At 41.9% G+C, this 12,015-nt stretch overlaps 1 protein-coding gene across 23 annotated transcripts in view; it reads left to right on the forward strand.

Annotated features, from left to right (window-relative positions):
* PIKFYVE (phosphoinositide kinase, FYVE finger containing) overlaps positions 1 to 12,015 on the forward strand; it is an 82,877-nt gene that overhangs the window by 991 nt on the left and 69,871 nt on the right. For 20 of the 23 annotated variants that reach the window (XM_010565531.1, XM_010565635.1, XM_010565653.1 and 17 more), the window contains exons 1-4: positions 57 to 383; positions 2,900 to 3,081; positions 4,631 to 4,810; positions 11,132 to 11,250. In XM_010565531.1, coding sequence (XP_010563833.1) covers positions 2,910 to 3,081; positions 4,631 to 4,810; positions 11,132 to 11,250 — 471 coding nt within the window. In that variant the 5' untranslated portion in view covers positions 57 to 383; positions 2,900 to 2,909. Of the gene's footprint in view, positions 1 to 36; positions 384 to 448; positions 754 to 2,899; positions 3,082 to 4,630; positions 4,811 to 11,131; positions 11,251 to 12,015 lie in introns of those variants that run through there. The other 3 variants (XM_010565541.1, XM_010565585.1, XM_010565592.1) reach the window with 3 other exon arrangements.

Genomic DNA, 12,015 nt, shown 5'->3' on the forward strand with positions numbered 1-12,015 from the left:
CGCAGTGGGCGTGAGGGGGGGGGGGGGGGTGAAAAGAGGCGGTGTCGGCCTGGGCCTGCGCCCCGGCAACCCGTACCGGCGTCGTCACCCGCGGGGAGCAGGTGAGGACAGCCTCTCCGGGGCTGGGCGATGCTGCGCGGGCCCGTGGTAGTGGCTCCCCGGGCTGCGTGAGCCCTCTTTGTGGGGTCTGGCCCGGCCCGGTCCTTGATAGCGGCTGGCGGCGGTGGCGCTCCTAGGCTGGCTCGGGGGTCGCCGCGTGGCCGCTGCCTGCAAGCAGCTTTCTGCTGCTTCCTTCCCGCCCTGCCGCAGGTGATCTTCCGGGTCCGCCATCCCAGGCGGGCCGGCAGTCGCCTTCGGCGGGTGCGTGTCTGTGACGGGGGAGGGTAGGGGTGTCCCCTCTCCAGAGGGGAAAGCAAAGCAGTCAGCGTGGTTGCGGCGCAGAGGGTGGAAGTGAGGTGTGTCATGCACTTATGTTTAAATTAGGACTGTTCGGCTTTTACACCCGGGGTGTGTTAGTCAGGTGCCCAGGAGGAACATCCGAGTAACAAGGAGTGCTTGGACTCTTCTGGCACTGAGAGGTTGTGGTCAGTTTTGTGGGGTGCAGGATGTCGCAGAGCCATTCCGGATGTAACTGCGGAACGTGTATGGAGGTTCGCGCCCACACTTGCGCTCTGTTTTATCCGTGATGAGTTGGTGATTGCTGAAGACGTTGCAGCCTAAAGTGGCTTTAGATTTATCCCCAGTGGCTGTTTGGTAAGAAGCCTGAGGAAGATGTAGTCTGTTTTTGTGCTTGTTGACTGATATGTGTGTCTTGCTTTCTGATTTCCCATAATCTACAAATAAGTGACTATTTCCCTGTTTCTTGGGGGGCTGGTGCTGTCTTCCTTTTAGTGGGAGAACTAAAGCACTTTAAGAAAGGGTGATATACTCCATAGCTAATGTGTTGTGCAGCACAGAAGATCCAGGTGTTTCTGGAGCAAATGCCAAGCACAGTGCTCTTCAGTCTATTAATTAGGATAGTACTGCTGTCACAGAAGCAATTACTGTGTGGTTTCTTTTCCCTTGAAGCTAAAGTTTATTTTTCCAGAATCACATATATGATGTATGCAAGCTCAGAGACTTCCTTGGTTTTTTTTGTCTTGCCAGGTTATAGCCAGTTGTTGAGATATGAACATAACTTCCTAGAAAACTTCTGGCTGACTTTATAATGGCATTTTTTAATGTGGTAGTGTGTGTGGGAACACAGTCCTGTTGTACATTCAACATTTAAAAAGCAAGTTATCAGTTGTCTTAAGTGTTGAAGAAACAATTCCAAATTTACCTGAAGATATGCTCTTGAAGGCATTTTCCATGAACTCTGGTGTTTAAGCATGTTCAAAACATCAGTTGTTTGAATCATATTGCTGAAATGCACAACAGCAAAAAGTACCGTGGCTTACGTGGGAGAGGGAAGCATTCCAGACTGAGACTCAACCTGACATAAAGAACCTGACCAAAGTTACTCCTGAAACTTTGTGAATGATGTCTTTTTTCTTTCTTAAGGATATGTGAATGTCAGGAGAAACTGAGCTAAATGTGCTTACTATACAGAGCAACAAGCAAAAGTCCACTGAGAAGTCACATGATTGACTTGCAGATACCATCTTTTGTGCATTCATTGTAGGAGTGGTCAAACCTTGCCACATGAGCTGCATGCAGCTTGTTAGCACTTCCAGTGTCACTTGTCAACCATGTGGATTTTCTCTGGACTACGTAGATTTTTATTGTGGCTTCTTAGAACTTGGAAGAAAATGTCCTAGTCAGTAAAATACGCCTGTAGAGTCTAGGGAGCAGTTGTGAAAACTGGAAACTAGTATTTCATGAAGGAGCATTTATTAGCTGCTAAGCAGGAAGTAGGCTTATAGAGGGTTTTGATCCTTGGCACAGGTAAAAGTCAGCTGTCCCTCGTAGCTTCCATTAGTTCCCCGTGTTCCTGCTCTGTCAAATGTTTCACTAAGTCTTGATTAAACAAAGATGAAGGTAGTAAGCACCTTAGCCTTGCAGTCTAGAAGTGCAGGCTTAGTGAGGCAGAGTGGCAGAAATCAGGTGTGTATTGAGGTTAAAGAATATGGGCTGTGAGGAAGTATGACTCTTGGCTGTATGAAGGCTTTAGTACACAGCAACTAGGCTTAATAAGTATGGCTTCCCCTAATACAGAAGGTGGTTTGTTTTGTTTGTTTGTTTTTCCTTGATGTAGCTACTCTTGAAAACAAGGAAGTTTGGAGGTGTTAGATATGACAACAAATAAACCACAGTTTGGGTTACTTTCCTGGTAACTTTCACAAGGCCCTGTACTGTAGTGCAGAGGGGAAGGAAGCAGTGTCCACCAAACTTAATCTTTCAGTCCTGCTATTGTTTGCAGTTCTTTCTATTTCTCATTCTGAAGTTAGCCTGGCCAGATGATGAGTATGTCTTGCGCTTGCTGAGGCATGCCCGTCTTCAGTTTTCTTGTTACAAGGGCTGCAGAAGTCACGGCACTGACAGCTTTTCTCTTGAGCTGATGTTAAAACTTTGTGGTACGCATGCAGAGTCTCCATTTGAAAACTTTAAGTTCCTTTAAAACAGCAACTGGAGTGTGTTATCAGACAGAGTAGTGGCTGTCCACTTACTTTGATTGTTCTGGATGTTTAACTAGGAGCTCTGAGTTGCTCTCTGCAGAGATGCTGATCTCTTGCCAATGACAGGCAGGGGACATGGGCTCCTAACTCTGGCACTCTTGACCTGTGCTAATAGCAGATGTCTGTGGTAGGTGGGTGAATGTCCCCACTCTAGCATCTAATGAGACACCTCCTCTTCAGTTGACTGAAGATGTTTTGTTTCAGCACCCTGTGTATAATGCACATTGCTGAACTCTTTCCAGGGCACGTGAAATGGCTGCAGATGACAAACGGTCTCCGACACTGGACTCTACTGGTGATCTACCTCATTCTCCTAGTAGTCCGTCTCACCTCACTCACTTCAAACCCCTGACTCCTGACCAGGATGACCCTCCTTTTAAATCAGCCTACAGCTCTTTTGTAAATCTCTTCCGTTTCAGCAAAGGTAAGTGCCTGGGGCAACGTGTGTGCATGGATTGTGCGTGATGTCTGCTTTATTGATGCCCTCTGCTGCCACATAAACTTGTAAAAACACCTCTGAATATTACAAGCATAATGTCAGATGGCTGGCCAAATGGATGGTGAGTCAGTTCTTTTGTGAGGGATGTTGCATCTTGCTTTTGGGTGACATAGTAGAGCTTTGCTGTGGGAGAAGATAGCCAGCATCTTGCAGCTAGAAATCTGTGGCTGCCCATGAAGGTCAGAGACAAGCCATTTAGCAGATAGTATTGTATAGCTTCTTAGCTGGGCCTCTGGATTTCCTTTGCCTGTATGAAGTTTTTGGGGCTAAAAGCGGGAGTAGCCCTCTGCCAGCCTATATGAGCAAAATGTGTGCCTGTCCTTCCAATGCAAGTTCTTACTCCAGACTTCCTCCACTCCTCACCTTCCTGTGCATCTTATACCTTCAGCTGGGAGGCAGCTGAGCTGTAATAAAGTGGTGTATTTACAGGAAGCTCACCCTTAATTTGCATGGCTTAGCTGTTCCCCATCAAGAGGTCTGAAGTGTTGTGAAAGTTTTGTATATTAAAAAGTACTGCTTGATTTTGGCCTTTGTGTTACATGTATCATGAAACACTTATATTCTCAGTAGGCAAGCTCTTAAAGACCTATGTGAGTTTCTTTTTTGTTTCAAAGAAATACACTGCAAGGAGTGGTGAATGAATGCACCTTGGTTTTGTACAAAAACTGTATATCTCTTTGCTGGAGATGGCAAACTGGTCAGCTGCTTTTGTTTAGTCTGTTCATTATTCAGCTCTGCTAAGCATATTTCTGCGATGTTTGGGCTAGAGAAAAAGAGCCAAGATAGCTTTTTGCATAAGCAAGCTGATCTGTTCAGACTCTTCTTATGCAGAATGAAAAGTAATTACTTGGTATGACTGCTATTAGTTTGCATAGCAGAATATTACCTGTCATTATTAATTTATTGAAAGTAACATAAGATGTGGTCAATATTGGCTTCACTTGTTTGTCTCTGACAAATGTAGCTGGAGTCAGCAAAGCATTGTTTTGAAAGAATGTGAAAACAACCTTGAAATGGCACATGAAATGGGCATATTACTGGAATCGGTGAGAACCTGTCTATACTTGATCCTCTGATGGAAAAGGGTGGTTTATTAAAGGCTGCGGTAACTTTAATGTGACCTCTGTACTGGCTTCTAACATGACTGAAAAACTCTTTTCAGGGCAGAAGCTGATAATCAAGCATAGCTACTCCATATAGCAAGAATAATTGATGCTTACTGATTTTTTTTTTTTAAACACTTTTCACATTAGGGACATTTCTCAAATACCCTGAGCCTTGACAGACAAGTTTTACATACTGGCCTGTTTCCATGTTTTGTATGGTACTTTTCAGACTAAAAATTCATGTCTTCTGTTATGTATAATTATGATCCAAATGAGCTATTTGAGAGGTTTTTACCCTTTAGTTTTGCATGCACTGTTTTTCTTTATCATGTCTGAACAGTCGGTTTCTTGCTTTTTGTCAACTACAGATGATGGCAGGCTTTCATCCCCGGCAGAGAGAGCAGAGGCAGGACAGAGCGATCCACAGGTGTTGAGCAGTGGCTGGTCCAGTCCTCAGCATCCCACCAGGGCTCAGTCTCTGAGGTCACCGGTTCCTTACAAAAAGCAGCTGACTGGTGAGCTGCAAAGAAGATCTTCTACAACCCTGGGTAATTTCAACTCTTTGTGCTACATGGGAATGTTGTACTAGCTGGTCTGGGATGCTTCAGAGTGAGGTGGAAGGAGGTGAACAAAGGTTCACTGACTGTCTAGATTGATGGCAGAATTTGGTATCAGGCTACGCTGCTTCTGTTAGTGAGGTTGCACTTTAACTTCAGAAGTGTGTTCCCTCTACCCATCTTAGTGTTCCAGCAAGACACTGTTGTTGGGGCTCTGCTGTTTCAATTATGAAACAGTCTGGAACAGAAGAGGATGCCAAAACACATCCAATGTCTTAAAGTCACTTGAACCTTGATCCTGAAAATTTCTGCTTTGTCTTGAGAGACTTGATTTGCTTAACAGCCACATGCAAACTATAACTTTAGAACTCAGTCTGAATGGGGTTGATGTTTGTGTCTTCAAGGGAGTTATAAATGCAGGTTTTTGCTTGTAGCTGTTTTGAGGAGAATTGAATAGGAACTTGCATCTAAAACGTTTTTATTCCTAACCTTGGAACTATTGCCAGATGCCATACTGAATCTCTTTTAGCTGGAGTGGGAATTGAATGTGATTGCAAAGGTGCAACTGTGTAATGGCTTTATGAAGATCAGGAAGAGCTAGTAAGTAGGTTGCAGGGGTCCCTCTTGAGATCTGCCTGGTTACTGTCAGCCATTTGTGATGGCCTTGAGCAAACTGCTAAGCTGGGTAAAAATCCTGTGCAAGACAGTATTTCCAAGAGTATGTTAGCTAGTGCAGACAAATCGGATCTTAAATGTTGTTAATGTGTATGGGATTTTCAGAAAGATGTCTAGTCTTGATAACAGGGCAAAAGTCCAGGACAGATAACTAACTAGCATTTTCATCTCTCTAAGTCATTTGCATGCTGTCTTAGTTGAACACATTCATCATCTTCTTCCTTGCCGTCTAGTACTGTGTATGCTATTCAGTTGTACCTGTCACAACAAACCAATTAAGGCTGGCTTGCTTTGTTTTTTAAAGCTTTTTCTCAAATGCCCCAAGTACGGCAGTGTGCTCTTGGCTGATTTGCCAATTTGCTTTACTTCATTCTTGGTTACCTCTTGTAAATCACTTGGAAATTATCTGGGTATTACAAATTAGAAACCTTTAGGTGAGGTAGGTTGTTTGGTACTCAGAAGGCAGAAATAATCTTGCTCTTTGACTTCCACTGGGAGCAGGCAGTCAGGGAAATGACACTTAGTCTAAGGTGTGGAGGAGGAACTGTTGCTGCATTATTCCAACGCCTTTTCAGGACCTCCATTCACGTCCCTGGGTTTGGATGAAAGTATGCTTGGAAAAATGTGATGATGAATCACCCTGGAAAGAAGTAAAGTTAGACCAAGCAGGAATTGCTGGCTTTTTGAAGAGATTTCTGTGATACTGGGTGCTGAGTGCCCTGTCTCACTGTTAAGTAAATTCCCCCAAATAACCTTGGTGCTGTAACACATAGGAACTCTGTGTAAAGCAAGTAAAAATGTACTGGATTGGTGAGGAGGTTACAGGGAAATTTTCTAGAGGCATTGCTTTTTTTGAAGCAAACTTTAGAAAATTAGTTTTCATACCTTCTTTTATCTTAAAAGGTGCTAAATAGTCAGGTCTTTGAGGATTTCTGAACATTGAGCAGAGGAGAATTTTACTTCTGCCACTGCAGCTGATGCTCAGCTGTACAAATAATCTTAGAAATTATTCTCATATCTAAAGAATGAGAAGTATGAGAAGTGATGTGATTTACATAAACACCTAGATTGGGAGGTCAGTTCACCCACTCACATCAGTGACAGTGAGGTGTCTAATCTAGTTGAGTTTTCTTGCAACCATTTATCTGTAGGCCTGTAAATGTCTCTAGGCTTGGCCATTACTCAGATATTTTGTAACATGGGCAAGTGTAGGCAGTAAAATGCGCAAGTCCTTCACAGAAGTCTCTCTAGCCTGCTTGAGTTTAAATAACATGCCAACCTTAAGCAAACTGAAAGGAATAAATAAATAAAAGGCTGCTGGTGCCTCTAAACAGTGATGGAATGAAATTGCTCCTGAAGATGCTGACTACCACCCCTCATCTGTCCATTAGCTTACACTGCACAGCAGATACTCTCATTGCTTGGGGACCATGCTGGCTGACAACTGCAAGCGCAGAAAGACATGGAGGGATGGTGGCTTTTGTAGGAAACTGTCTAGCATCAAAGATGTAGGATTTCAGTTGTGTGCTTTCCTGCAGGACTCTTACATGAAAACATTATAATAGCACCTTACTGGCTTTTGTGAAAATAGGAGAAGCTGCTGGATGCCTGGCTTATGTCAGAGATGCTTTGTGGCTTGTATGGGTGAAGAACCAGTGCTGAGACTCTGCACTGACTTCTGTGGCCTCCCTCTTGGGTAATCTGTTGCATCTTCATCTGCTGGAGTAGGGTGCTGGGTTGCTAGTGTCACTTCTACAGAGGCAGTTGGCCCAGCTGGTTGTATTGGACTGCATGTGCCTGTGTGTGCTGTCAGCTGAGTGCTTTCAAGGTGCTGGATTGAACCAAAATAGTCACGTACTGAGATAATGTCATAGCTTGCAAATCGAGTTTAAGGAGAACTGGAAATGCTGACCAATTGGAGAGGGAGCACTGGTAGTAAAAGCACTCCTAACTTGTTACCCTGTTACGCAGGATAATGCTGTTAATGCTAGACAATTGTAGCAGACTGGAAGCGATAGGGAATGGCAGAGGAACTTAGTAGATTAAGGAAAGGCCAATGATCATATGAGGGGTAAGAAGGCCTGAGAAAAGCGTGTGGTGGTTACTGGGAATCATAAAGAATGTGACTTATTACCAGAGTATCTTTTCTATTGAAAAAGGTTTTGGAAAATGAAAATGCATCTTGTAAAATGAAGTTAAGGACAACTTTCATCCTTTTCATGTCAGTACTTTGCATGGCAGTGACATGAGGAAGATGCGATGTTTGAACTGTGATGGTGAACTTGAATATGAAATGTTATGCTTTGGCAGCGAATAACTAGAAAGCAATTGATGTTGATCTGTACTCGCAAAACTGTGGTATCCCTGACAAGGGCATTTGTTCCTTGTTGAAACTGTGTGAAGCTCTCTGTTGTACCTCTTGTGTTAGTGTGTGGTCAGCTCTCTTCCTGTAAACTGAAACTAGCAGTTAAGTTGCAAGAAAGTAGTTCTCATAGTGTTTTTGACTTGGCATTCACTGTAAAATGAATGCTAAAATACATAGGGTCATGAAAGAAACTCTGGAAAAACATATTTCAGTGATTCAGTAATTGAAGATGCAGAACAATTGCATGACTTACTGAGCAAACCTTTCTGTGGCCTGAACTCGGAAGAGTGTATGGAGTAGGTAGTCATAGCTGGAATGGTACTGCAGGTTCCTTCTCAGTGATCACAGTTCAGGTGGGGAGAGTAGGAAAAAGAGGAGAAAAACGTACAGTATTTCAGAGGATGTATCGGTTTTGCCAAAGATCAGCAGCCATGAATACATATAGGAAGGATGAGGGTTACTGTTGAAATATGTATTTTTTTCTTTTTTTTAGCTGTAGGAGTTAATTTTTAGTTTAAGAAGGATAAACAGGTTGGAACCAAGTCAAATTGGAAGTCTAGATGGGGTTCCTTTTGGTATATTGTGGTTTTGTTGCATGAACATGTAGATGGGAAGGGAAAGGATAGGAAAAACACAATTGCTGCATAAACTGGTAGTCCTGAAAACATGTATTCCACACTCATGTTGGTGTGTTACACTGAAGGGCTGAGATGCAGCTGGTGTTTGTTAAATGCAAAATGATATCAAGTGAAAAATGACTGTCTTCTATGAGAGTTTGGCTAGGGAAGAAGAGTAAATGGATGAAGATACGGTAGAGTTGTGGACTGAGAAGGTATAAGGACTCTATATATCAAAACTGTGAGGAAGCTGCCGTTACTTCCTGCAGTTGTTTTTGTGCTGGTTGGATAATGACAAGCAAAAGTTTGTGGACCTGATCTGGTTGTCATAACAGATTAAATAACACTTAAATAAAGTTTAATTTTATTTTAAAAACCTAATTTCTTGTGTGCAATTTTAATTGTGGCTGCTGGGCTGTGTGGTTTTTTTGGGGGGTGTTGTGTTTTTCTGTGTGTGGGGTTTGGTTTTGTTGTTTGGGGGTTTTTTAGTAGCATATACTGAGTTTGCTGCTTCAGGAGCACTAAAAAAGTTTACCACTACTTAGATGTGTCATTGTAGTCAAGCCTTTTGGCATCAAACCAAAAGAAGATATGAAATCTCTTCACAAGTGCAACTGATGGCAGTTGGGATGATGGTATGGGCAAAGCAAGAAAAATACTCCTACAGTTTCTGTGTTTGTGGAAGGACATGTGAGTTTTGCAGATTTAATGGTGAAATAAGGAAACACAGTTACAACGGTGAAAACATATACATCTGTAAATCATGTGTGCATTAACTGAGGAAATGACTGTGGTACTTATAGTAATGGAATTTGTATCAGGAAGGAGTAAGAGTTAACTTAAGACTGATCCATGTGAATTCTTTTATAAGGATGGTGTTTTAGACACAGTGTGTCCTGTACTGCAGGAATGATAACTTCTTACGTTCCTGCTATACAGTGTGTTTTCCTCCAGAAAGGGAGAAATCACATGATTGAAAAGGAAAAGAGCCAACTGAATTTTAATCTGAGAACCATCAGCTTCTCTAGTACAAACAGGTTAGCCATGTGCTCCTACTGCAGATGACATGCTTTTTCTAATGTAGATGACATCCTTTTGACATTGTTTTATGTAACACAGAAAAGGGCATTTAACTAATAAGAGAGCAAGTGTGGAGTTACCTATGGCATTTTCTCAGTGCTGTGTATGTTCATACTTTGGGAATCACTTGCCTGGCAAGATTTGTAGCTAGTTAGGCAGGAGGTCTGATAGTAATTTTTTGAATCGGAAGCAACATTCCTGGAAAGAAGATATTATTGAATTCAGAAGTTACAGCAGGAAAGTCCAGGAAGTAAATGCAGCATAGATCTTGTGATAGAAGGAGGAGCCAAAGGTTTCTGTGGTATTATCAATGTTTTCTTGAAATATTAAAGTCCCCTTAATCACCCGAAAACACTCAAACTTGGTACTGTCCAAAATTATACTTGTTTGATTTAAAAAAAAAAAAAAAAAATCCACGTGGCTAGCCAAAGAACTGGGTTTAAGCACTCTAGAATCTCTTTAAAATCATCTCTTGTTGTGGATTCTTTGTTGTACATAGGTCATTAAGCAGCTATATGTGGGCTGATTAACTAAAAATATCTACTGAGTACCTGAAGAGGAGGCATGGAATACCACAGTTTTAATCACATTACTCTAAGGGTTTTGATCTCCTGCACACAAAAGAATACCCTAGTTGTAACTGCACGGCAACAGTTAACACGTTTCTGCTAGTGCTGTCAGCATTCCTGCTGACATCAGTGATATGTAAAGCAGTAAACAGAAAGCAGCCATGACTGTTCTTCCTCTAGTAGGGGGAATCAAAATAAAATGCAAGTCAGATGGAGAGCAGCGAAGATGGTAAGAAACTGTAAACTGTTCAGAAAAGTTGTTGATGTAGAAAAGTGACTCTGAAAATGTTTAAATGTTCAGGTAAATACAGCATTGTGTTTGCAGATCTTTCTGGAGAGAAGGATCCTGTTTGTAACTCATATAGCAATGCTTCAAAGTAATCTGGCATTTATAAGAATTTAAGAAAAATAAGAAATTAACTGTGTTACCTTTTTATTCTGGATTTTCTTTGCTATAGTTAATTAAGAATGACTGTACAAGTTCTCAAAAACATGAAATTCTGGATGCATTTTATTCTGAGTTACTGTTTTTAATAGAAACTGAGCAATTGAGTCCTGAGACTTGCTGTAATCATTTATAAAGAAGTTTATGTTAAGGCATTGACTTATACCAATCCTAGAATGAATGTGAATATTGTTGCCATTATTTTGTAAGTATTGATATGTTAGAGGGAATTCTAAAAGGAGACTTCAGTGCTTTCTAAAGGGTTCATATAGTAGGTTGAAAATAACTACTTCTTTAAAAGATGTTTTCATTCTCAGAGAACTTAAATCAGCTCTTGTAAACACAGAGAATGGTATTTAAAATGCCAGTCAGAGCAAGCTATCTGGCATCAGAAGCTCCTTTTTGGGCGAGAAGAGTGCAAGGGCAAGAAGTGAATACACGCTGTAACTTTGTAAACTACATACCTATGTGAACATTTCTCCCTCTAATGGGGTTTTGTGTTGTGATGTAACTGTTGATGTATCACGGAAGAAATGAATACTACTCTCCCTTCCCTTCCAGACAATCGAAGGAAAGTTGAACCGCCTCTTGGAGGTCATGATCCTCGAACAGCTGTTCAGTTACGAAGCCTCAGCACTGTTTTAAAGCGTCTCAAAGAAATCATGGAGGGGAAGAGCCAGGTACTACTTCTGAGGGATTTGCAGGCCAAACTATCTAGAAACTGAACTGTTTACTGGGCTTTTCTGAGCTTCATTTTTAGATGTATCATGGGGATTTTTTTCAGATGTTTGAAGGATGAGTGAATAAACTAAAAAATTATTGTGTGCGTGCAGGGGAAACAATTTAAGTTGATGCTGGCTTTTGACATGTCAAACGTGTCATATTGGGGGAGTGAAATGTTGCAGTTGCTCAGCTTCTTGAACTTGGACCAGACACTCTCATTTTAGACTCCTTCCCACTTCTGTATTACCTAATCTGGTATCACTTGATGGTTTTTTCCCTTGCTAACCGTAAGCAGGTGAAACACACTTACTGTCACAAATAGTAATGCGAATTCTGAGGATGAATTAAATCTGCTACTTACTATGGTAATGATTGGTCACAATATTTGCTTCAAAGGCTTGTCCTACTAATCAATTTTGATTTGGCTGGATAAGGGTCTGGTGGTTGCGATTGACTTGCTGATTTCACCTCCCTCTGCTGTGTTGGACCATGCCTTTAAGAGGAGGATCTAGCTGACAAAAGAAGCTACAACTATTTATAAGTGATGATATAAATAGCTGTGTCTGGGAGCAAGACACAAACAGGCAAAAGTACATTTAATTAAACTGAATGAAGAGGAAAAAGGCTTTTGGCTTGGGGTAGCTGTCGTGGTTTAACCCCAGCCAACAACTAAGCACCATGCAGCCGCTCACTCACACCCCTCCCCGTGCCTCCCCCTTCCC

The sequence above is a fragment of the Haliaeetus leucocephalus genome, unplaced genomic scaffold, assembly GCF_000737465.1.
Source record: "Haliaeetus leucocephalus isolate CR32 unplaced genomic scaffold, Haliaeetus_leucocephalus-4.0 Scaffold1, whole genome shotgun sequence".
Lineage (NCBI taxonomy): Eukaryota > Metazoa > Chordata > Aves > Accipitriformes > Accipitridae > Haliaeetus > Haliaeetus leucocephalus.